Source organism: Doryrhamphus excisus, chromosome 5 (assembly GCF_030265055.1).
Source record: "Doryrhamphus excisus isolate RoL2022-K1 chromosome 5, RoL_Dexc_1.0, whole genome shotgun sequence".
Classification (NCBI taxonomy): Eukaryota; Metazoa; Chordata; class Actinopteri; order Syngnathiformes; family Syngnathidae; genus Doryrhamphus; species Doryrhamphus excisus.
In genome coordinates this window covers 17826546-17853727 of record NC_080470.1, presented here as the reverse complement: position 1 = coordinate 17853727, position 27182 = coordinate 17826546, and the positions used below count along the sequence as shown (strand labels likewise).

Here is a 27182-nt window from a genome sequence, read left to right as displayed (position 1 = left end):
TTGTTCTCCCCATTTTCTCCGGGTACTCCGGTTTCCTCGCCCATTCCAAAAGCATGCTAGGTTAACTGGCGACTCCAAATTGTCCATAGGTATGAATGTGAGTGTGAATGGTTGTTTGTCTATATGTGCCCTGTGATTGGCTGGCGACCAGTCCAGGGTGTATCCCGCCTCTCTCCCGAAGACAGCCGGGATAGGCTCCAGCACCCCCGCGGCCCTTGTGAGGATAAGTGGTAGAAAATGAATGAATGAACTATTACATTGTAACCTTGGTTTGCATACACCCCGGTTAGCATCTTTTTCAGTGAACATCGCAAATGTATCGCCGAAAATTTGCCCTCCATTTGCCCTCCATTTGCGTATATTTTGCTGCAATTGGTTAGCAACAAAACCCAGGGTGTGTACCCGCTGTCTCCCCCCCGAGTCAGCTAGGCTGGGATAGGCTCCAGCACCCCCGCGGCCCTCATGGGGATAAGCGGAAGAAAATGAATGAATGAATGAACTATTACATGGTAACCTTGGTTTGCATACGCCCCGGTTAGCATCTTTTTCAGTTAACGTCGAAAATGTATGGCCAAAAATTTGCCCCCATTTGTGTATATTTTCCTGCAATTGGTTAGCAACAAAATCCAGGGTGTGTACCCGCTGTCTCCCCTGAGTCAGCTAGGCTGGGATAGGCTCCAGCAACCTCCACGACCCTTGTGAGGATAAGCGGAAGAAAATGAATGAATGAACAATTACATGGTAACCTTGGTTTGCATACGCCCCGGTTAGCATCTTTTTCAGTTAACGTCAAAAATGTATCGCCAAAAGTGTATCACCAAAAATGTATCGCCAAAAATGTATCGCCAAAAATGTATCGCCAAAAATGTGCCCTCATTTGCGTATATTTTCCTGCAATTGGTTAGCAACAAAACCCAGGATGTTTACCCGCTGTTTCCCCCCCGAGTCAGCTAGGCTGGGATAGGCTCCAGCACCCTGCGACCTTCGTGAGGATAAGTGGAAGAAAATGAATGAATGAATGAGTGTTTGCAGCATAGACTAGGGAAGTCATGTGATCAACTGCTGGGCCAAAAGCTTGTCATCCATACTGCCACTTTTTGGTCACACATACAAGAGCTTTTAAATGACTTTGCCATTGTATAACAAGACTAACAGTAATCACTTTCATTGGATTTCATCATTCCGTTTGAAGCTGCAAATGTGTAAGGATCAGCATCCACATGCCTTTCCGACAACGTATACGAGTGCAGGGACGGTCCAATGCATCTTCCCTTCAACCAATTCATCGGGGAGCAGACATGTGAAGACAATTCCTTTTTAGTTCTTTTTTCAAATAGACAGACGGGGATATCTGTTTAATATTTGAGCATAAATCACCAGTGGATCCTTCCATGAGCTCTCAGACGCTCCAGTTGCTCCATTACTGTCCGGAAGATGTCTTTTGACAGGCAATCTCTCCCTGGTGGATTTGTACAAATGCACACTTTTGCATCCGAGTGCATTGAGGATGACCTCGAACGGATTCTTAAAAGCTGATTCATTCCTAATTACAAAAGAATGGTGAATTAGCACTGTTTCATTCATATGAGATCACCAATCTAAAATCTGCTTCTACATCCAAAATAGACAATGTAGACAATACATTTAAAAAGAACATGCATTAACATTTCCTGACCAAGCACAGGTCATTTGAGGGGAATTATCCATAACTTTGCTAGGAGAGTCATAACATTCATTTACAGTGACGTACAAATATGTGTTGACTAAGGACCGCATGGATATTAGAGCAAAACAAAACATATTTCACTAATGGGAGATTTGTGACGCAGTGCTACTGCTGCAGAGAGCTTACTCAAAGATAAACAAAAAGAGGAATCGTGGGACAAATATAAATCCCAATATGTCAGCTACGACAATAACAAGAAAATGGAACAGTATTTTATCTTAATAATAACATATATTATAAATAATTATAATGTATGTTATATATAATGGTAATGGTTTTATTTCATTTGAACATGCATCAGATTACAATTGAGTGCATCCCATAATCAGTTCACATTTCCACATGTCCAAAAGGAGTAGGAAGAAGCAAAGCTTATTAAATACTACCCCTCCATCTGGTACTTTTACAATCAGTAACTGTTACATTTGTTCACTTCCTGCTTTCTTAATATAGTTGAAGTTTTTTTTTATCATTATTATTATTATTTTTTGTCTCGTACCGAAGTACAAGTACGACGTAGTAACTGTAGTAACTGTCAATATAGTGATATATATAGCACATCATGACTGGTTCCTTTCAATTATTCAATTGTTATTATTAATATTATTTTTTCAAAGAAATTGGTGTCACACTTTTTATAATTTATCTGAACTTTGGTCTCTGGAGCAGTATTATTGTGTTTCTGGATTAATTTCTTAATAATTATATATTAATATTTCATAATAATATAATTATATTATATATTTATATATTATATATTTATTATATTATAATTATAATATATATTATATATAATAATAAATTCCAAATGCAACCATTGTTTATTGTGGATAATAGGGTCCAGATCTGGCCGTTATAAATGTAATATTTTCGTAGTTAGAACATAGAAAACATAAATAGACATTGCAGTTCCTCATGATTTCGTAATTATCATTATTTAAAAAATGTTTTATTATTATTTTGCAATTATCTACAATCCTTATGGGAGATATGAACACATATGTCTATTATATTGGGTAATAGCAATGTAAATGTGATCATAGGGGTGTTATGTCATGTGTAGAGCTCTCTAATAATGTAAAAAGGCCATATTTCAGGTTTTCTATGCTCTCACTACCATGCTGTTGGATGTATGAATAAGGAAGCCTAATTCAGGTATAACAGGTCTATAAAGAAATATTGACCGCAACCGATGAATGGATCATTGATTTCACCCGTAGAAATGTCCATCCCTCATCTACTTGAAATTCTGTCTTCTGTCCAACCAATCCATACTTGGTGTTCAAGGCTGTGTTAGTTTTTCTGTGAGCTATAATGTCATTTTTAATTCTTCCCACTGTGTGTACCGTCCTGCGGGCATCCGCTGTGCTCAGTCATGGTGGGATAAACGTTCCCAGATCCAGGAGCTGGTGAAGTGTGGGTGGTGTTAAATTCTAAAGCCTGCTGGGCTGCAGCTCCAGCACATTGTCACAGCACCAAACGTTTCCTCGTCAGAGTGTGACTGGGAACAAAAATGTTAATGGTTTTTCTGATTGCCAAAATATGTAAATGCGAGCATTTAAATGATAAGTGTACGCTGCAACATTTTTAGAGCGCTTTTAGAAGAAGGCATGACGACACATTTACATGTCATACATATGTGAAGGTTTTTAACATGAATAACACCGTTTTTTTGTGGCTTTGAAAGACGTTGCAGGCTACGTCGGTTCATGCTCAATGACGAGAACTTGAGGTTGTGCACAGAACAAATATGCAAATTAGCACTCAATAACACCATCATAGCATCAGCATTTGGAACCAAATCTGAAGTGAAAGAAAAATACAATGTGGGAGAATGGTAGATGGTGCATTCAAGGACAAAGTGGGACAGGTCAACGCTCACAACAAACAACATAAATTTGTGACGTTGATGTAGTTTCATTCATTCATTCATATTGTACTGCTTATCCTCATGAGGGTCGCAGGGGTGCTGGAGCCTATCCCAGCTGTCTTCGGCGGGGTACACCCTGGACTGGTGGCCAGCCAATCACAGGGCACATATAGACAAACAACCATTCACACCTATGGACAATTTGGAGTCGCTAATTATCCTAGCATGTTTTTGGAATGTGGGAGGAAACCGGAGTACCCGGAATAAACCCATGCATGCACGGGGAGAACATGCAAACTCCACACAGAGATGGCTGAGGGTGGAATTGAACTCGAGTCTCCTAGCTGTGAGGCCTGCGTGCTAACCGATAATATTTTATGCATTCAATGATTCATTTTCTACCGCTTATCCTCATGAGGGTCGCGGGGGATGCTGGAGCCTATCCCAGCTAACTTTGGCGGGGTACACCTTGGACTGGTGGCCAGCCAATCACAGGGCACATATAGACAAACAACCATTCACACTCACATTCATACCTATGGACAATTTTGAATGTGGGAGGAAACCGGAGTACCCGGAGAAAACACACGCATGCACGGGGAGAACATGCAAACTAGAATTGGATGCTGGTCTACTAGCTGTGAGGTCTGCACGCTAACCACTTGACTGCCGTGCAGCACGGCTCTTAAAATGTTAATGACTATTTAGAAGGTCATAAAAAATTTCTATGCTCTAACTACAAAAAAATATTCTACTTCCTACTTCACAAAAATTCACCTATCACTGTTGCCACTAGAAACAATTAACCCCGATAAACGAGGGATTTCCTTATAGGAGTCACAATTTTGTTTTGGCAGTAATTTTCATTCAAAGGTGAGTCATACGAAAAGTGGGTGGCATCGGAAATCCTTAAAAATGATGTTCCAAGTATTTCCAGGCCGCAGTGTATTTTCCAGCTCAATGGCGCTAACCACTTGACCACCATGCAGCCTTTCTCACTGCACCTGAAAGTTTCCCGACCCACTTCGGCCCTACCTATGTTGAGTACCCCCCCGAGCTCTTCTATCTCGTCTTTGAACTTGAACTGATGGAGTCCAACTGCCATCGATTCAATACCCTGAGAGTCCAATTCCCGGGATGAAGGAATATTCACAGACAGTAACATTGCGTCCCAAAAAAGCAACACACCCATTCAGCGTATGCGAGCGACACAAGAAGTGACGCGTGGGTGCCTCGGGCGTTCAATACGATTTGCTGCTATGACACCGACCTCACCTTTAGCGCTCCTCGACTCGCACGGCACAGGAAAACAGCATCGTCGACAACAATGTCAGACGAGTCGATGCGTCAAAAGGGCAAGCCACACGTGCTGATTGATAGGCGTGACAAACGAACACAATGCTCATTAAGCAAGTAGCCAGCAGTGTCTCTCCCGCCTGAGGGAGGTTGGGTGGTGATGGAGAGGAGGAGAGTTACTCCCTTTTTTTCTCATCAGTCTCTTCTGATTACTACTTGAGGGGGTTGGGAAGAAGACGAGGAAGAAGGAGGAAATGAAGGCGAAGGTATAGGAGAAATCTCCTCTGGGGCTAAGCCGAGGTGGGCTGAGGGGATAAGAGCTTGACCAATTAAGCTGGAGGAGTCTTCGGAAAATTGGAAAGTACAGCTTCACTTCTTTTCATCAAATTTCACTCCTGTCATCACGTGAAATGGGAATCCAAACGGAGTAAATGTGCTTCCCCCGAAACGTGAAAACATATCATTCATAGCTGCATTTGTTCTCCGTCTTTTGATGTCTTAGATGGATCTGAAGCTGCCAAAGCCCTGAGCAGGTTCCGTTAAATCTGCATCAGCAGAACCACAACAGTTTTTCTTTCACCTAAACTGATTATGTTTTTATAATCGGCAATATGCAATATGTAATACCTGCTCCGTGTTTGAGATGTTGGGATTACATTACCATTTATTTATGCATATATAATCAGTTTATACCAGTGTGTGTGTGCTGTGTTTGTGGCTGTTCAATTTCACAATAACGACTTTCATCACAGAAACATTTTCTATTTCTGTAAATAATCTGGAATAAGCTCCGACCAGTCCACGGTGTACCCCCTTCTTCCCCAAAGTCAGCTGGGATAGACTCCAGTGTATCTCACCAAGAGCGCACACCGGTATAATGAAGCCTGTCCATCTGTGACATCACAAACCTCCAGTTTCCTCTCGAAAAACCCCCCCGAAAAAACAGCTTTTAGAGCCATCACAAACTTTTTTCAGGGCTCACTTGCAAATACACTACCACTCAAAAGTTTGGGATGACTTGGAAATGTTTTGGGCCAGTCTGAGATATGGCTTTTTCTTGGCAGTCCTGCTATGAAGTCCAGCATCCTGAAGTGGCCGCTTCACTGTTGATACTGACACTGGTGTTTGACGGCTACTATTTAGTGCAGCTGCCAGGTGACGACCTGTGAGACGTCTTTGTCTTAAACTACACACTCTCAGATATTTGTCTTCTTGCACAGTTGTGCAGCGTTTTTCTGTTTTTCTGTCCTCTGTCCTTTTTGTCCTGACCCAGTTTGTGCTATTGCTAAGGATCTTTTTGTCTTTCATGATTACAGTCACCCCTGGTTTAATTAATTGGTTACAGACCTGCCAGCGATAAATTAATTTCCACGACATAGGATTCCAAGTCTATAAATGGAAAAATTTTGAAGTTGGAGCATGGAAAATCTGTTTATGACTTTGTAAATACGAGGGATTTATGTTGCCAATTTTGATACCAATCATCCATGAGTGAAATTGACCGATTCCGACACCGATCATATGGAATAATTCTTTTTTTTTTGTTTCTTCTTGCACAGTTGTGCATCGTTTTTCTGTCCTTGTTAGACCCAGTTTGTGCTGCTCTCTGAAGGGAGTAGTTAACAGCATGGTAAGAGATTTTAGTTTTAGTTTAGATTTTTAGATGGCTTTTCTAATCATCTATTAGCCTTATAAAATGATGAACTTGGATTAGCAGCCATACCAGGAGATTGATGCAGAGGACTGACAGTTGGCCTCTATGCAAAAATGTACATCCTTCTTTGAAAATCATCTCATTCATTTTCATTGTTGTACTTATTCACACTGCAGGTCAATTCCAGGTTTTTATACTGGAAATAGGCAAGTTTCTCCAACTGTAGGGAAAAAAAAAAAATTTTTGGAACTGATGACTGACTTCAATGTCAAACCACTCTTGACTCCGACTCCTCACCCACATGCTTCTCGGAACATGCTTCTCGGTTCCCCAATAACTGCCATCGGCAAGGTTCATGCCCACTCCCTTCTTAATGTCGTAGGCAAAATAATTTGGTCCATTTTAATTGTTTGTGAAATGGAAAATTGTTTGTGAAATGCATGAAAATGTTTTTTTTTCTTTGGAAAACAAAGACATTTGCAAGTGATCCCAAACTTTTGAGCGGTAGTGTATGTCTATGCAACCAGGACTAAGTCACAATGGGTTGTTTTCAAAATGCTAGACTTAATGTAACAGCACCACCGGGTGGCGTAGTTGGCAGAAAAGACAGCCCATGCTTTGCCGCGTTTTCATCCTTTTCTGTACAGCTCTTCGAGAGTGGAGTTACACCACAGGGTATCGTCATGTATGTTTGCGACCCACTTGAAAATACAATGAAGCAAAGTCACTGGATTCCGCTTTATTGAAGCTGAAATTTCTTTGCTCTTCAGTGGTGTCATTGGTTTTAGCTTTAACCTTTTAAATCAGCCCAAGACAACACTTCCCATTACAGATGACAAGATGAACCGTGACTGTGGGCATATTTTGCAAAGAAAGAATAAACACATTTGGAGGGCCTCTGGATGAAAACTACTCTGGCTTCTGTTGCAAATCAACTGCAAATGAAAAACAGACACAGCATTTGGGCCATGTGGGCATATTATTGACAATAAAAAAAAATATAAACGAGGTAGATTTCTTCACTGAGTAGAGATTCCATTGAAACTCAACTCAACAACCAGAACCTTTTTGGTTTATCATGATCACTTTTTGAATAAAACAAGTGTCATCAAAGGCTGACTTGCTTTTAGTCGTAAAATACAGTAATCCCTCGTTTATTGAAGTTAACTGGTTCCAGAACCAACCCTAAAAAGGGGATTCCTTCCTCATGAATTTAATATTTTCATAATTGAAGCATCTGTCCTGGATCTGTCTAGGACCTTCTATATACCGTATTTTCCGGACTATAAGTCACACTTTTTTTCATAGGTTGGCTGTTCCTGCGACTTATACTCCAGAGCGACTTATAAATGAAAAAAGTGTATATGTTACATACACACTGGACACCTTTTCTGTTCATGTTTATTTTTGGTGTAGCTGAATAACCATTGTGTTAGCATATCTTACACCTATTCAGCCTGTTCTCTATTCTTTTATTGTTAGAACTTGCCTTCCACGAGGACGTAATGCAGGGGTCTCAAACTCAATTTACTTGGGGGCCACTGGAGCTCGGGTCTGGGTGAGACTAGGCCGCATCAGGTTTTTAAAAAAAAAAACAACAAAAAAAAAGCGCATTTATTAAAAAAAAAATAATAATAACTTCGCTTTGTTTCCAATTTTCTACAATAAAAGCTCTGATAAAACATTCCACTGTTCTCAAATATCTTAATTTTTATTTTTCTACACAAAATAAGATGAAAAATAAATAAACAAATCAAGAATAAAGAAAATCAATCAGTAATAAATAAATAAATATAATAATAATAAAACGGCAAATAATAAAAACTTAAGAAACCACATATAGTTGGTGGGTAGACAAATTATTTTTTTCAGATTAAAATGAACAAAGCATTATTAGAGCCCTGTAGACATGACAAAACACGACTATAGTTACATTTATACTCTTTTTATTTACAACATATTGCGCAACTGCAGGGTCTTGAGACACATGCTAACTCGCAAACTAGAGAGCTAGCGACCTAAACGGTAGCCTTCAAGTTATTTCCTTTAAACTTAAATAGCCAAAAACTTACCACTTCCACACGGATAGGGAGGATAACTATTAACAGTTATTTAACCTTTAACATGAACATTAATCAAATGTAATAATTTTTTCTGGGTACATGATACCATACAGCATCCATATCAAACTAACATTAAACTTTCATATCAAGGCGGGGCCTCAAACTAGTGTCCTGCGGGCCACATTTGGCCCGGGGGCCGTGTGTTTGAGACCCCTGACGTAATGTCTGTTTTGGTCAAGTAATTTGTCCCTGGAAATTCCCTGGAAACAATGTGACTTATACTCCAGTGCGACTTATGTATGTTTTTTTTTTCTACCAAATTATGCATTTTTGGCCTTGTGCGACTTATACTCCGGAACGACTTATAGTCCAGAAAATATGGTAGTTCTAACATTATTAGAGCCCTTTAGACATGAAATAACACCCCTATAGTCACCTTTGCACTCCTATTACCCAATATACTCTATAATGTTAGGCAAATCAGTCAATTCCATCCATCCTGGCTAAGAAAGAAGCTATCAAGAAATGTAATGTTTTGAAAGGCGTACAATTGTTACTTAAAGACATTTCAAATGTAATGTATTCAATTAACAGCAGAAGAAATTCTATAGTTGAACAATGTGAGAGCGAATCTGTCCTAAAAAATAGGAAGCACTACTCTCCAAGCAGGGTCTATTGAAAGCGTTGTACCGTGACCGTAGCCAGATCATGTTCACAGCCATCATGACAGCACACTCTGTCACGGGGTCAAACAAGCTGGAACGGAATGGTCAAATGGATTGATGGACTGACCCTAACCTTAACCCCGTTTTTATAGGTTTCATCTCATATTGTCGTTTTACCACCCAGTTGACCCAATGTGATGTCGAGACATTTCTCGACAGCTATTCAAATACCGTATATACATACAAGATCAGAAATCATATGAAGCTCTGTCATTATTGTTGAGGTCTGTAAAACTGTAAAATCTGTACCAAAAAAAAACATCCTTTAGTCGTTTGTTGTTTTTATTGTTTACTGTTAGATATTATGCACTCTAATATATCAGTCAAATAACTTCACATTAGTGCCTTCAAGGAAACACTCGCCCTCCATGATACACACACTCACACAGCACAATCAGATTCGTGCAACAGTTAGATGACTCGTGGAAAATTACTGGGAGACACACCTTCCTCACTTTCACACAACCAAAAGGCAAAGCTCTTGATGTCGGTTCACACCTAAACCAATGGGCAGTGACCAAAAAAACTATATAGTGGTTACAATTGATTGACTGGGAAGCCTGGACTTTTCATCTTTGGCTGCTGCCCACACAACGTGACCTGACCTAGAATAAGTGGACGAAAGCGGATGGATGGATGTTGAGTAATGACGTTCAGCCATTATGCATGTTTTGTTTTGGCTCCTGTTTGTCCAAACAAAAACAGACTTGGCCTACCTTATCTCAGGCTCAAGACCGTTTGTTGACAACTTAGTCACTTCGTTGAAACCTGATTACAGAGTGAAAAACCCCCAAGTAAGTTGAGTTTGAGACTCTTGACATACACTACCACTCAAAAGTTTGGGATCCTTTGGAATTTTTTTGGGCCAGTCCGAGATATGGCTTTTTCTTGGCAGTCCTGCTATGAAGTCCAGCATCCTGAAGTCACCGCTTCACTGTTGATACTGACACTGGTGTTTGACGGCTACTAATTTAGTGCAGCTGCCAGGTGACGACCTGTGAGGCGTCTTTGTCTTAAACTACACACTCTCAGATATTTGTCTTCTTGCACAGTTGTGCAGCGTTTTTCTGTCCTTGTTAGACCCAGTTTGTGCTGCTCTCTGAAGGGAGTAGTTAACAGCATGGTAAGAGATTTTAGTTTTAGTTAGGATTTTTAGATGGCTTTTCTAATCATCTATTAGCCTTATAAAATGATGAACTTGGATTAGCAGCCATACCAGGAGATTGATGCAGAGGACTGACAGTTGTTGATAGTAGGCCTCGATGCAAAAATGTACATCCTTCTTTGAAAATCATCTGATTCATTTTAACTGTTTGTAAAATACATGAAAATGTATTTTTCTTTGGTAAACAAAGAAATTTGCAAGTGATCCCAAACTTTTGAGCGGTAGTGTAGACACTTTACAACGTCAATCCCATCGCCACATACATAACAGCCATGTGGCGCTTCTACTTTACATTCAGCTCTACGTATGATGCTCTGTCAAATATGCACGCCTCGTTCCCTCCCCATCTGGCTCATCAATGGCTATCGACTGCTTCTAAAATAGCTATCCAAAGTCACCTGTGATCTAACCTCCGGGTGTTGTTATTTGTGTGAGTGTACCTTGGAGAGCGCCCCGCGGTGATTGCTTGCCATTTCTCATTAGGAGCAACAGCAGAATTGTCCTAGCTTTCATTAGTGGAGATCATGGGAGCAAAATAGGGTGAGGGGAGACACTTTTTTATGTATATGTGATGGAATAATGAGAGTGAAAATACAGAATCAGAGAATCATTCATAAGAACGCATGACAGGCAAAGGTTGAAGAAGGAGGGATTGAAGTTGTGGGAGGTAGCACAGGATGGATTCTGTCTCCTCCGACTATGATGAGGGCTTCTTTGGCGTGTTCCCTTCAGGCCTCGCCAACGTCCCATTAAGATCATCCATTGGAAGATCTGAGGCAAGCGTTTGATGTTGTATGTGCATACACAAACAGGGCTGCGGAGGCTCCTTTGACAACACGGCACGCTACAGAAATATCTTCTTGTACTCCACGTCCCCTGGCCTGCTAGGGACGATGTTATCATCTGAGGGTGCGGTGCAAACCTGTGAATAATTTAATTTACCTGTTCTTATTTCATCGCTGAATACATGAAATAGATTTTTCTCCCCGATCCTTGCTCTACAATGTCGTTGTGCAATCCTTAACTGGCATTGCTTTCCCGAGGCTTGGCAGGTACATAAGGTGGGCACGATTATTGGATTATGTGAATATGTGCACTCATATTCCTGGAAGTCACATCCCACAAAGCAAGCACATTTTCTTATAAAACAAGTGCAATACAATCTTAGACCCGTTATTTAACAGGTATTTTTGCTTTGTTGGCTTTTAACGGATCGATGCTAATCAACTGACTTTAGAAGTATTACATTCATAGCCTCAACAATCTTTTGTTTAACACGTTTAAATGGGACCAATTATGCTCATATTTGTCGTTTTGTATTGAGTTGGGGACCGCTTATAGAGCAACTACAAACGATAACCCGTAAGGAAAGTTTTCTCAATTGTCCAGATTCTGCACCTCTTTCTGCAGTGTTTGCAAGGATTTCCTGCTTCCTACCCAAACGGTCTGTACCTCTAGGTACGCCCACTCCGCTGTGATTGGCCACGCTCCTGCACTTACGAGTGAGATTTGCTATCGGTATAGGCCAATATCTCTCATCAATGTTCGATATTGGAATGGGCAAAATTAAGTGAGGAAATTAGTGACGGGTCGGTCGTGAGAGCCGGCTCTTTGAAGTGAACAACAGGAGGCAGCTCTTTTAAAGCCAAAGATGATTGGACAAAATATGAGATTACGTGTATGTCAACACAAGAAAGCAAGAAAGAAAATGAAAACGAGAAGCAGGAAACAAAAACTGTGACACATTGTGTTTGTAAATGCCAATCATCGCTACAGACTAGCAAAAACTGCTACCCGGATGCTGCTCTTTCTGCAGTGTTTGCATGGATTTCCTGCTTCCGACCCTTCCTACCCAAACGGTCTGTACCTCTAGGTACGCCCACTCCGCTTTGATTGGCCACGCCCCCACACTTACGAGCGAGATTTGCTATCGGTGTAGGCCAATATCACTCATTAATGTTCGATCGGCAGCATAAAACTCTGACTGGAGCGTCCCTTTTTTTAAGTAACAAAATTAAGTGAGGAAATGAGTGACAAAAGTGCTTTGAAGTGAACAACAGGAGGCAGCTCTTTTAAGCCAAAGGTGATTGGACAAAATATGTGATTACGTGTATGTCAACACAAGAAAGCGAGAAAGGAGATGAAACTGAGAAGCAGGAAACAAAAGCTGTGACACATTGTGTTTGTAAATGCCAATCATCGCTACAAACTGCTACCCGGATGCTGCTCTTTCTTTTAGTTTTGCAAATTTCCATTGATATTTGGTCACATGACACCCCCTGGCCTATTGTATATAGGTGTATAACTTTCATAATAGAAATTAACTGAAGGAGTAAATAATCCACAAAGGCAAAACTCTCTAGTGAGGATATTTACGAAAACCTTTCAATTAAAGTTTTTTTTCAATTAATGAACACAATTGGTCCTCCACCAAAGAAGACTGGACATCATCCACAGGAAAATAGTCATAACAGAGCAATGCACAAGGACCAAGAGTTTGAATGACCTTATGTGAGCGTACACCCTAAGATTCATGCACTAAAAAGTAAAGAAAATGTCCTTGTCTCACACCCCAACTATCAAACTGAAAACAACCAGCGGGTAAAACACAGTTGACTTGAGTAGAAAGCAGTCGATGGAAACCAGAATCTGAATCTTTTATCAAAGCATGTTCAGTGGCGAGAAACATGTACCCACAGACATGCACTTTAAATTCAGTGACTCCAAGCATTTTGGGAGCGGAAAGCTGAACATCAGTGGGAGTCTTGCTTTGACAGAAACCAAGAAGGAACATTTGCTGTAGATTGTGGCTGAGACGTACTGATTGGACATTTTACTCCATAGCGTCAAACAACATTCAGGGGCACGGTCAAGCATCGGTCACAACCAGACGTATGATTTTTAGGCTGTGCGATTTTTGGCGTACCCCAGATCATTGTTTTGTTTTTTTGTGGAGAATGTTGTCGTGGTGACCATGAAGGAGTAAGATCTCAATGTATGAAATTACTGAATTTCGTATGTGGGGTGCACGTGTGGTGCACAAAACACATAAAAGTCCAAAAAATTTGACATTTTGCCCAAACCTGACACCAGCAAAACATACGGAAGACGCACAAATATTTCATTTGCTGTAGATTGTGGCTGAGACGTACTGATTGGACATTTTACTCCATAGCGTCAAACAACATTCAGGGGCACGGTCAAGCATCGGTCACAACCAGACGTATGATTTTTTGGCTGTGGGATTTTTGGCGTTCCCCAGATCCTTGTTTTGTTTTGTATGGAGAATGTTGTCGTGGTGACCATGAAGGTGTAAGATCTCATGTATGAAATAACTGAATTACGTAGGTTTGGTGCACAACACACATCAAAGTCCACAAATGCGATGTACAAAAAATTTGACATTTTGCCCAAACCTGACACCAGCAAAACATACGAAAGATGCACAAATATTTCATTTGCTGTAGATAGTGGCTGAGACGTACTTATTGGACATTTTACTCCATAGTGTCAAACAACATTCAGGGGCACGGTCAAGCATCGGTCACAACCAGACGTTACCCAGATCATTGTTTTTTTTTGTGTGGAGAATGTTGTTGTGATGACACACATCAATGTCCACAAATGCGATGTACAAAAAATTTGACATTTTGCCCAAACCTGACACCAGCAAAACATATGAAAGACGCACAAATATGTACGGAATACTTACGTTTGTCTTGCGACCTCAAAAAAACCCATAAGGACATATGCAGTCAGTGTTTGGCCAGACTATGTGTCAGTGTATTTCTTGCATTTTTTTGCACATAGGCCGGCCGTAGACGCCAGTTGTGACCGAGGCTTTACTTGTTCAATCCCTGAAAACTGGACATAAGAATTGCCGCTGAATGACCACCAAAAGCATGCCAAGTCCCAATGTTTTCCAACATACTGTATCCTCGGTTCACTGCCAGTCAGTCTGTTCTAACAGTTCTAACTCTCGGTCATGCAAGCCAGCTGTAACAATATTGTATTTGTGCAACTGATTCACAGTTTTGACCTCCTCAAACAAGAGCAAGGGCTTTTCTGTTTTTATTTGTAAGCTTTTGTCAATGATGCATGGAGGCTGATCTTGGCAAACTGATAGAATGATCAAATGTTTACTCCTGAATTGTAAGATTTTGTGGATAAGACCTTCCTTTGCCTGGGCTGCTTCTACTGACACCCAAGACAAAGAGTAGCCGTGCCTCATCTAATCACTGTGTGGGTATAGAGCAGCAAGATGTCCAAATCTATTCCAGGACTGGGTGCCCTGCACATCAGGGCTGACGAGAGGAATGTATCGGGGTTTCTTGCCAACGTTTGAGAAAGCCAGATTGACCTTTATTGAGTGGCAATACATTATTTGAAACAAAACCTGCCCTTTACAGCTACAGGAAGTGGAAATAAAGAAAAATAGGGAGTCCATATACAATGTTTTGGAGTTTGGGATGTTTTAGTGCCATTTATCCTGAGGAACTTTTGTGTGGTCAAAGATGACTGATGTTCAAAAAGGGACCAGGCTCAAATAATCTATGCTGTAGTTCAAAAGTTTTCCACACCAAATTCTTCTAACAATGAATTATGATTATCTGTAGCCGACTGACACATATATCTCCAAGCTTTATTTTCAGATGTGTAGTGAAGCCTGCTTTGGGCTAGAGGTGGATCAGAGGGGGTATTATTTCCATGAGAAAAGAGGATTTTTTTCCCCCTTTGTGATATTATGAAACCCCAAACTTCAAAAGCAAACATTTTGAGTGCCTTTTCTCCCCAAATATGGAACAAACAAGTCAGGGAGATGATAGATTTTTATTACATTTGATGCTCATAAACAGGCTCGAGGGACACACATTCTTATTATGGCATCATTAAAATTTCAATTTTGCATAATAGAGAAGCTTTTATGCATGGACTAAAATATACTTGGATTATTTTTCACCACAAACACTTCAAAGGTAGTCTATAGAATAGCCTATTATGTAATATTCATATTCTGGAACCATCTTTTTATGTAGTCTGTCCATTTCTGCACCAGCATTTTTGGACCCTTTGAAGTCATTTTGATATGTTTGAAAAGTGTCCAAACTATAAAGGGATTGACTCGTACTCCTCAAAGTTAGCCTGCCGACTTGGCATTCTGCTTAACATCGCTGACCTGTGCACTGCAACTGTGCTAATGTTACCGTAAAGCCAAATATCTTCCAATGCCCATGCAGATAGACAATATGAAAGCAGATCCACACCAACACACAAACACACAAAATAGACAAGCAGCAAAAAAAAAAAAAGCGTTGGCGGGCAGACGCGTACCGACTGCTTGGTGCTGAAAGTAACAAGAATAGTAAGAAAAAGCTGATGGGGATACGTGGGAAACCAGTTAAAGCACTGCTTAGGCTTTTCTCCTGTGTGCCAAGAAATTGTAGCGTCTGGAGGGCACAAGCCGCCCCGGACAACCACCACCAACCTTTGACTCGTCGACACCGCAACACAAGCAAGAGAAAATCAAATCGATTTAACGGTACTTACGAATGAGAGGCACACTGGCGTTAGCGGTCCCGAGTTTGTTGGTGGCGACACACGTGTAGTTCCCGTAACGATCCTCTGTCATGTTGGTCACCGTGAGGACTGATCTGGAACTGAGGTTCTTGATGTCGATGCCCTGACCCTTGTTAATCCTGAAAATGAAGCACAATCCCTGCATGACTTTTTTTGTAACAATAGCTATCGCTTCAGAGTTTGTTGCTTTGGCATTGGCGACCTTGCTAAAAGCTTCATACTCCATTTTATGTTTGGTCCTTAATTGATTGATTGGTCCTTAATTGATTGATTGATTCATTGATTGGTCCTTAATTGACAAATGTTACACCCGCAAACGTAATAACTGCCCACAAATGTAATACAAATCTGCAGCTTTGAATGTAATAATCCCGCAAATGTAATAAATTTCCCACAAACGTAATACAATTTGCCCACTGCAAACGTAATACTAAATGTAATAACTATTACATTTGCAGGAAATTATTACATTTTGTTTGTGGCCGTGGTGTACATGTGCGTTTTAGTTACAGTATATTAAAGTATGTGTGATTTTGTGTGTATATGGGGAAGAAATAATCAAAGGAAATAAAAATAGAATAATAATAATAGTAATAACATTTTATTAAAACAATTGCAGTTATCACAATTATGTTATATTTTTTTATTTAAATTAAATTATAATTTAATAATTAAAAATTACTTTAATGTATTCAAATGATACTCTTTGAATAATATTTTTTCCACCAAAAAAATATAAATAATTATCTTGTTAAAATCCTCAAAATGACATCTACACCTTCTCCCTCATTAAAAAAACAAACAAACAACAACCACAAAGATCATTATTTTGTCTCATACTACATTTGTGGGAAGTTATTACATTTACAGATTTTCACTTTCCCACATATGTAATAATTCTCTAGTAGTTCAGTATTACGTTTGCAGTGGGCAAATTTTATTACGTTTGTGGGAAATTTATTACATTTACGGGATTATTACATTCAAAGCTGCAGATTTGTATTACGTTTGTGGGCAGTTATTACGTTCGCGGGGTTAACAACTGAATTTCCTGCAAATGTAATAACATTATTACATTTGCAGGAAATGATTACATATGTGGGAAAGTGAAATCTGTAAATGTAATAACTTCCCACAAATGTAATCATTTCCTGCAAATGGAAATTCAGTATTACGTTTGCAGTGGGCACATTTTATTACGTTTGTGGGAAATGTATTACATTTGCAGGATTATTACATTCAAAGGTGCATATTTGTATTATGTTTGTGGTTTATTACGTTTGTGGGTAGTTATTATGTTTGCGTGTATAACAGACGGATTCCATTTGTGGTATTAAATGCATCTCTGCTAATACCAACCCTTGAAATCTTCAAAAACAAACCAGGTGGGCTCATTCTCCGATCTCTAATTTGCGGATCGGGAATGGGACATCTCGAATACTATCAGTTCCTCAATATTGTTGTGTGTCCAATGCCTGTTTCCTGTGTCTGTATCGCCTACTATCATCGTCCATACACCAGCCAAGGGTGAAGAGGACAGGGACAGCACAAATGTACAAACGTCGTCCTTCGTGGGTCTTTAGACCGAAGAGCACTTCAATAACCTCTTCAACCAATTTATTTTATTTCTTGCTGCATCACATCTGACACCTGGAAGGACTGCGGGGTGGGGTGGAGTGACCCTGAGGGGAAGCAGCTGGGTGCACCTTGAAATGATGTCCATCGTTTCATAGAAGCTGGGGACAACCGTGTGTTATGTTTAACTGTTGACATCAGTGATGGTAATTGACAACATTTGCTAGATTGGAAGTTATTTCATCTGGTTTGGGACGAGTTTTTCCGAGTCAGGGGCATTAAAAACCTGCAAATTCTTTCACCTTCAACTCAGCTCTGCTTACAGTGTCAGGAACCGTGGCTAAAACCGCTATCACTTGATCAATTACTATTAATCTTGATGGTAGACTCCTGGTGGGTTTGCCTCTCTTTTAAGTCAACATTAAAGACGTCTACGCTCCCCTCATTCAGACTGAAGGAAAGGCCACCCCGACATCCACAGGACTCCCTCACTTCCATTCAAAGCAGTGACACATCATGAAAATGAGTTTGTCAAAGACTGTTAGGCTTCAAACTGGCAGCAGCACTGATGTTCAGGCGGAACAAACACGTGTACAAAAGGGACAAAATGAGAAAAGAAAAGCGGCCCTCAATTTCCGTTCTCCGGTATTGTTGTAAAGGCATTTTAGCTGATTGTTTTCTGTTTAACAACACATACGTCTGTCCTTTTCATGATAGAGAGGAAATGCAAGTTACAGATAGAATACGTCTTTGAATCGCGGAGAAACTCCAATGATGGCAACTTGCCTGCTTAGCAATTGGAATAAATTGAATGCGACCCATAATTACAATTAGCACAGCATGGGCTGATGATTGAAACTGTGCTCACTGAGAGAGGGTAAATGATGGGTAATGGTCTCATTTGTTTTTTAAATTCAACAACTACTACTTCAATGTAAAACCACTGATTTAAGTGGAGCTTTGGGATCTTACACCGGAATGATCGCTAACACACTCGCACTGTACACGGAACACATGGAGCACAAACAATAAAGGAATAATACCATACAACCTTGGTTAGTGTCATGAATTTGCTTTGACTCAAACCAAGACGTACTCTAAGCAAATACAATTTTCCCATAAAAAATAATTCATTCATTTATTAATTTTCTACCGCTTATCCTCACGAGGGTCGCAGAGAGTGCTGGAGCCTATCCCAGCTGTCTTCGGGCGAGAGGCGGGGTACACCCTGGACTGGTCGCCAGCCAATCACAAGGCACATACGTATAGACAAACAACCAGTCATACTCACATTCATACCTATGGACAATTTGGAGTCGCCAATTAACCTAGCATGTTTTTGGAATGTGGGAGGAAACCGGAGTGCCCGGAGAAAACCCACACATGCACGGGGAGAACATGCAAATTCCACACAGAGATGGCTGAGGGTGGGATTGAACTCGGGTCTCCTGGCTGTGAGGCCCGAGGTGCACCGTTGATTTTTGAGAAAATGAAGGGCTTTTAAGTGTGCCTTATAGTGCAGAAAATACAGTACTAATTCTTTTTGAGCCGCATACTGATTTTTGGCTTGAGCCCTTTACATCGCGGATGCCCTTCCTGACGAATCTGAGAATGCAATACAAATATTATGGGACTAAAATCAGAATTTATGAAGATAATTTTTATAGAAAGCAAAAATGTGTGTGTGTTTGGGGGGATGGGATTTTTCAACTATATCTGCACGCTAACCACTCGGCTGCCGTGCAGCCCCGGAGCACAAACAATACAGGAATAATACCATACAACCTTGGTTAGTGTCATTAACTCGCTTTGACTCAAACCAAGACGTACTCTAAGCAAATACAATTCATTCGTTCATTCATTCATTTATTTTCTACTGCTTTTTCCTCACGAGGGTCGCGGGGAGTGCTGGAGCCTATCCCAGCTGTCTTCGGGCGAGAGAGGGGGTTACACCCTGGACTGGTGGCCAGCCAATCACAGGGCACATATAGACAAACAACCATTCACACTCACATTCATACCTATGGACAATTTGGAGTCGCTAATTAACCTAGCATGTTTTTGGAATGTGGGAGGAAACCGGAGTACCCGGAGAAAACCCACGCATGCACGGGGAGAACATGCACGGTGGTCGAGATTATTTTAAAGAAAGCAAAAATGTGTGTGTGTGTGTTGGGGGGGGCTAAAATCGATACTAATAAATGGGATTTTTCAACTATATCTGCATGCTAACCACAGCCCCGCAGCACTATACAGGAATAATACCATACAACCTTGGTTAGTGTCACTAATTTGCTTGACTCAAACCAAGACGTACTTTAAGCAAATACAATTTTCCCATAAAAAAAAAAAAAAAAAAAAAGTTAACACATTTTATACTTTACAGCGTGACGTGGAGTCGAACTTTATAGTCAAACCTCAGTTTTGGAACGCCCAAACCTCAGTTTTGGAATGCCATGGTGGACTTACTTCAGGAGGGGCCTGATTAGTGTTTGTGGGGACAAGCGAAGTCCACTGGGGAAATATTTACCCACACAAGCGTTCCTTCTCCTCACAACTACAGCATCCCCTTCAAAATATGCCGTGTTTAACCGGAGATTCCGTTTATCTTGGCCAAACTTTCCATGGAAATTCTAAGGCCCTAGTTTGTAGGTCTCAACATTGCGTGGAACAAACTAGTTTTCCCTGTACTGTCCTGTTCTGTGGAATCCAGTGCCTAAATAAAGCAATGTAATTGGTTGATAAAACTTTTGAATTCAAGTAAGAAGTTGTTGCAAAGTACAAAGACGACGTCCCTTTCCCTCTTTCCTCTTCCCATTCCATCCATTTCAGTTTAGTGCCTGGAACAAATTCACTGGATCAACGTCCACTAATATTTACTACAGGAAATATTGCTTCGGTTTTCAGGCTTTTTACTTTTCCTTTAGGAACAGATTCATAACAAAACCGAGGTGCCACTGTATTAGGATGCAAGGAGAGGACACAACAAAGGACCCTGGTTGGACCATTTATGTGGGTTCTCCCGAGCAGCCACCCAGACGGAGTGATAAAAAGCCTTTTCTTTCCAAGGCAAAACAACATAAAAACGGTCTCTCTTAAATTGTGCACATTTACGGCCTGTAGAAGCGTATAATCTTTTCATTAGAGGATACAATATCGGTAAAGTTTCATATGGTGTTTCAACAACAAGACATATTTATCCTGCCCTGGGCGGCTGAAGCAGGCAGGACTTCAAAAGCATCAAAAGGGTTTTGTATCTACGGTCAACTTGTATCTTTCAATGGAAAAACTTGCACTGGTGACCGTTGGAAATATACTGTGGATGTGGAGCTATTTCAAAGTGTTTGTTGGTTTCCTGCAAGTTTATAAACTGAAGTCAAGTTGAATCATTTTGAGTTCAACTGTACATTGTTTTACTGAGTTGTTTTTTTCATATTTTATTTCTATTTTGGGGTGGTTTCAAGTTATGATCAGCAATCTAATTCATTTTAATGCTTGTTTTTGTAACATTTTATGTCTCACTCCTCACTCCTCTATTTACACTACCGCTCAAAAGTTTGGGATCACTTGGACATTTTTGGGGCTTTTTCTTGGCAGTCCTGCTATGAAGTCCAGCATCCTGAAGTCGCCGCTTCACTGTTGATACTGACACTGGTGTTTGACGGCTACTATTTAGTGCAGCTGCCAGGTGACGACCTGTGAGGCGTCTTTGTCTTAAACTACACACTCTCAGATATTTGTCTGCATTGTTTTTCTGTCCTTGTTAGACCCAGTTTGTGCTTTTCTAATCATCTATTAGCCTTATAAAATGATGAACTTGGATTAGCAGCCATACCAGGAGATTGATGCAGAGGACTGACAGTTGTTGATAGTAGGCCTCTATGCAAAAATGTACATCCTTCTTTGAAAATCATCTCATTCATTTTCATCGTTTGTGAAATGGATAAAAGTGTTTCTGAAATGGAAAAAAATAGTTTGGAAAACAAAGAAATTTGCAAGTGATCCCAAACTTTTGAGCGGTAGTGTAGCCCCAAAACACAATATTCTATGTGCCTTAAAATAGCGATCTAAAATGGCCAATACTGGAGGGGAGGCTGGAATTGAATGACTTAATGACATACCACAAAACAGCATGATTTAGTAATCAATTTTGCAGCGTTTTTCTGTCCTTGTTAGACCAAGTTTGTGCTGCTTTCTGAAGGGAGTAGTTAACAGCATGGTAAGAGATTTTAGTTTTAGTTAAGATTTTTAGATGGCTTTTCTAATCATCTATTAGCTTTACAAAATGATGAACTTGGATTAGCAGCCATACCAGGAGATTGATGCAGAGGACTGACAGTTGTTGATAGTAGGCCTCTATGCAAAAATGTACATCCTTCTTTGAAAATCATCTCATTCATTTTCATTGTTTGGGAAATGGAAAAAAAAATTGTGAAATGCATGAAAATGTGTTTTTCTTTGGAAAACAAAGACATTTGCCAGTGATCCCAAACTTTTGAGCGGTAGTGTATGATACTTGATTAATGGTTTTTGATTTTAAAACCTATCCTTAGTCATCCATCATCAGCACAGTTGTGCATCGTTTTTCTGTCCTTGTTAGACCCAGTTTGTGCTGCTCTCTGATTGTTTTTCCGGCATTTCACAATGTGTTTTTCTTTGGAAAACAACAAAATTTGCAAGTGATCCCAAACTTCCATAGCTCCTGAAGAGTGGTGACTGTTGCAGCTACGCCGTCCAATGCACAAACTGACTCCAGCATGCAGAGGTCTTGATGATTTAGCAACCTGGAGACCCTTGCTCTATTCATTTTTGCTGATTGACCCGTTGGTGATTCTATTCAGTTCAACAACATACAGTAATCAGCTCACCTTTTCTCCCCCTTGTACCACTCAAACGTTGGCGAAGGCATGGCAGCCGCCTCGCACCGCAGTAGAGCGGTGCGTCCCAGGCTAACTCCAATGCTTTTCATCTCATGGATGGATGGGGCAACTGGAGGAAACAAAGACATCCAAAGTCAGCAGGAAAAAAAAAAAAAACACACATATGCTCTCTCAGTTCTGTTTAAAAGGCAAACATTTAGCAGCAATTGGTTTTTGTTGAAGTGCAAAATGACAAGCTGGAACATCACGTTACATGGCGTTCGCAACACAAAGGCGGAGCTGGGGAGGGGAGGGGGAAGTCGTCCCCAATATTAGCAAAAAATGAAACGCCTTGCAGTGCTTGGGTGATAAATGGCTTAATGGCAGTTCAAAGACTGAATGGCGGCGGCAGGTTTGTGTGAATGCAAAATGAGGCCGCTTTCATGTGAAGACATCTCTAGGCCGTTGTCGCTAAGGCGGCTTTACATACGGAGGGTTTTTTGCGGCCTTTTTTTGTTTCAAATATTTATACTGTTCAGAGCAGCCTTGAAAGGTGATTCATGAACACAAGCAATTATCGAATTAAAGCAGAATTAGGACCACAGTCCTCATTATTGAAGGGTTTATTACCGGTGCATATTTTAGAGGGAAACGTTTTCGGTTTTACATGAGTGTATTTTATGCTGGCAAGGAAAAACGGTTGTGATATCTTGACTATCCTGACTGAGCTTGCTACAAATTGTTGGCTGTTAGTCAAGTCTGACATCCACCTGTTCTGTGAAAGGTATACTGTAAGTACACTCTGCAAGTCAGAATCTCTGTCATTCACTGTCTGTCACTCAGTACTGTGATACAGTTCTTCTCCGTCTCGTAGTCTGCTTCTTCATCCCATTCATGATTCCAGATTCCAGATTATCGCTATCATTGCAGTCCATCACCATCTCTGACAGTCAGTTAATAGGGCTTCGCCAAGTCGAGCCGTGTTACCAAGCCCAAGGGCATCCGAAGTGCCGGTAACAGCTAATTCTAAAAATGTATTTTTTAACAAAAACAAAACAAGACCAGTAAAAATGGAAAAAAACCTGCAGCAATTTCAAGTCAAAATACGTATCTTGCAAAATTGTCATCTCATGAGAATAATTTTATGAAAATAATCATTTTAGTTGGATGAAGTTGAAATATTAACAAAAATATATATTTTAAAAAGTTGTAAGATTATCAGAACATGGGAAATTATGGGAAACTATTTCAACGGGAGGAAAGAAGAAAAATATGGTTGTTTCCTGACAGGACGAAGTCAGGGGTGTCCAAAGTTTTTCACCCGAGGGCAAAAAACGAAAGGACACAAATTTAATTTTGATGTTTTGTAAAGCAGCACAGGTTTGTGATATAGGTGAAAAAGCCTATTAGTATTAACTTTGGACTTAGCTTTTTCTCCCTAAAAAGATTATTCGGAACAGAACAAACTAAAACAGTTTTTTTTCTGGAAAATTAGTTTGGGGAAAATTTTGAATATTATTGGAATCAATTCATAAAATCACAAATTTATGAAAATTATTCATGAAAAAAGTTTGTAAAAAAACATCAAAAAGTTTTTTGTACAAATTTTTTTTAAACTTTTTTCAGAAATAAAAAAGATTATTCATGAAAAAAAATTAAACTTTTTTCATAAATAATCTGCGCTGCTTTGTAAATTTGCAAATATTATTTATGAAAAAAGTTTGCAAAAAACATCAAAAAGTTTTTTCAACTTCATCAAACTTTTTTTCATAAATAATCTTTGCAGATTTACGAAGATTATTTATGAAAAAAAGTTTTAAAAAGTTTTCATAAATAATCTGTGCTGCTTTGTAAATTTGCAAAGATTATTCATGAAAAAAGTTTGTGAAAAACTTTTTTATGTTTTTTACAAACATTTTTTCATGAATAATCTTTGTAAATTTGTGATTTCAGATTTTAGATTGATTCCAGTAATAATAAAAATTTTCCCCAACTTTCCCAAACTAATTTTCCAGAAAAAAATACAGTTTTAGTTTGTTCTGTTTTTGATAATATTTTTAGGTAGAAAAAGCAAAGTCCAAATTTAATACTAATAGTTTTTTTTTTTTTTTTTTTTTTTTTTTTTTTTTTTTTTTTTTTTTTTTTTTACCTATATCACAAAGCTGTGCTGCTTTACAAAACATCAAAATTTAATTTTTGTCCTTTTATTTTTTGCCCTCGGGTGAAAAACTTTGGACACCCCTGACTTTGTCCTGTCAGGAAACAACCATATTTTTGCCTTCTTTCCTCCTGACAAACACATCAAATAAATGCTTCAAATCACACATCTTCTATTTTCCCTTATTTTCCCAAATGCAAATGTTGACGGGTATGGTGTAAATTAGAAAATATTTCTAAAACTTCACCCAAAACCCTTTGGGAGGTATTGCTATGTTTACCTCCGACGGCTCACTTTTCTGTTTACTTGTTTCTACATGAATCCAGGCAAGCAAGGAAACAGGAGAAGAAACAATACAAACACCCAAACATTGTGAAATATAGAAACGAGACTGGAGCAGACGCTGGAAAAACATCCCAACAAAATAACCATCACATTCCTCCATAACTAAACCAAATATGATTGCATCTTTCTCCAAAGTCGTCTACTTATATGCCGTGTTCTCCTTCCAGCTTTTCTACTCTAAAGATGGTATCCGCATGGCTTTTCAAAGGTGTTCTTATATTGGAAATATGTGAGGGCACAAATCTGGGCTTGATTAGGAGAAGGAAGTGTCATGCATCCGCAGTGTTAGCTCCCCGCTAACCCGCCAGAGCCGGCAGACAGCTGACAGATGAGGTGGGATGCGAGAGATCGGCGTAATGTGAAAAAGATCCATGGGAGCTTTTGTGTGTGTGGACTATGATGGCGTAGGAGAGGCCGAGTGAGGTGACGGCGAGCTCTGAGATGATGAATCCCCGTCCACCAACATTCTCCTGCAACTTAATGAACACCGTCACATGACTTGAGTCTGCTGATTTCCCGTCCTTGTATGTGTGTGCCAATTATACCGCTCCTTTCGTTCTTTCAAGGCTGGGCTGATAATCTGAAGGACCGGTGGTCGTCATTGAAGAGATGCGTTTTCTACTCATTTATCATGGTCTACGACACGTTAGATGCCATGCTGTGGGGCACCGGTAGACCCGGACTGCCTGAACGTACAAGCTTTGAGTGGAAATAAGTGGGTATGGCATAACATTATTAAGAGACAAATGGCCCTGTTAATATTGACAACTCTTATTAAATGTGCATCCTTAGTGGTACGCCCCCATACTACAGAGTCCAGGAGGAGACATGGTGGAATTTTGTGAGATCCAGAGGAAGTTTTGCAGATCTCAACAAAATATTCAATTAAAAAGGGTTGAGTTTCACTGATTCACGAGTTGACAAAGACTAAGACAAAGACCCCTTTCACAGACTCAAAGTTCTTTGACAAAGACTCGAGTTTACGGGTTGACAGAGACTCCAGTTTCACTGACTAATGGGGCTCCACAAAAACCAGAGTGTCACAGAGTCAAGACGACTTTTCAAGACTTGAGTTTCACTGACTCATGGTTAACACATTCCCATGTTTCACGGCCAAGACTTGAGTTTCACTGACTGATGGGTTGACATATGCCCAAGTTTCACTGACCATGACCAAAGTTTCATTGACTCATGGGTTAACACATGCCCACGTTTCACCGACCAAGACCCGAGTTTCACTGACTTATGGGTTAATACATGCCCAAGTTTCACTGACTCATGGGTTAACACATTCCCAAGTTTCACCAACCAAGACCCAAGTTTCATTGACTCATGGGTTAACATATGCACAAGTTTCACTGACCAAAACCCACTGACTGATGGGTTAACACATGCCGAAGTTTCACTGACCAAAACCCACTGACTGATGGGTTAACACATGCCCAAGTTTCACTGACCATGACTCAAGTTTCACTGACCGATGGGTTAACACATGCCCGAGTTTCACCGACCAAGACCCAAGTTTCACTGACTGATGGGTTAACACATGCCCAAGTTTCACCGACCAAGACCCAAGTTTCACTGACTGATGGGTTAACACATGCCCAAGTTTCACCGACCAAGACCCAAGTTTCACTGACTGGTGGGTTAACACATATGTCCAAAGTTTCACTGACCAAGACCCAAGTTTCACTGACTCGTGGGTTAACATATATCCAAGTTTCACTGATCAAGACCCAAGTTTCACTGACTCATGGGTTAACATATATCCAAGTTTCACTGACCAAGACCCAAGTTTCACTGATTCATGGGTTAACACATGCCCAAGTTTCACTGATCAAGACCCAAGTTTCACTGACTCCTGGGTTAACATATACCCAAGTTTCACTGACCAAGACCCACTGACTCATGGATTAACATATACCCAAGTTTCACTGACCAATACCCACTGACTTATGGGTTAACACATGCCCGAGTTTCACCGACCAAGACCCAAGTTTCATTGACTCATGGTTTAACATATGCCCAAAGTTTCACTGACCAAGACCCAAGTTTCACTGACTGATGGGTTAACACATGCCCAAAGTTTCACTGACCAAGACCCAAGTTTCACTGACTCATGGGTGCTCCACAAAAACCAGAGTGTCACAGAGTCAAGACGACTTTCCA

At 40.1% G+C, this 27182-nt stretch overlaps 1 protein-coding gene across 2 annotated transcripts in view; it reads right to left on the bottom strand.

The window, feature by feature from the left end:
- negr1 (neuronal growth regulator 1) overlaps nt 1–27182 on the bottom strand; it is a 182316-nt gene that overhangs the window by 46377 nt on the left and 108757 nt on the right. For both annotated transcript variants that reach the window (XM_058074094.1, XM_058074095.1), the window contains exons 5-6: nt 22520–22640; nt 16047–16195 (exon numbers count right to left, since the gene is read on the bottom strand). In XM_058074094.1, the coding sequence (XP_057930077.1) occupies nt 16047–16195; nt 22520–22640 (270 nt within the window). The remainder of the gene's footprint in view (nt 1–16046; nt 16196–22519; nt 22641–27182) is intronic.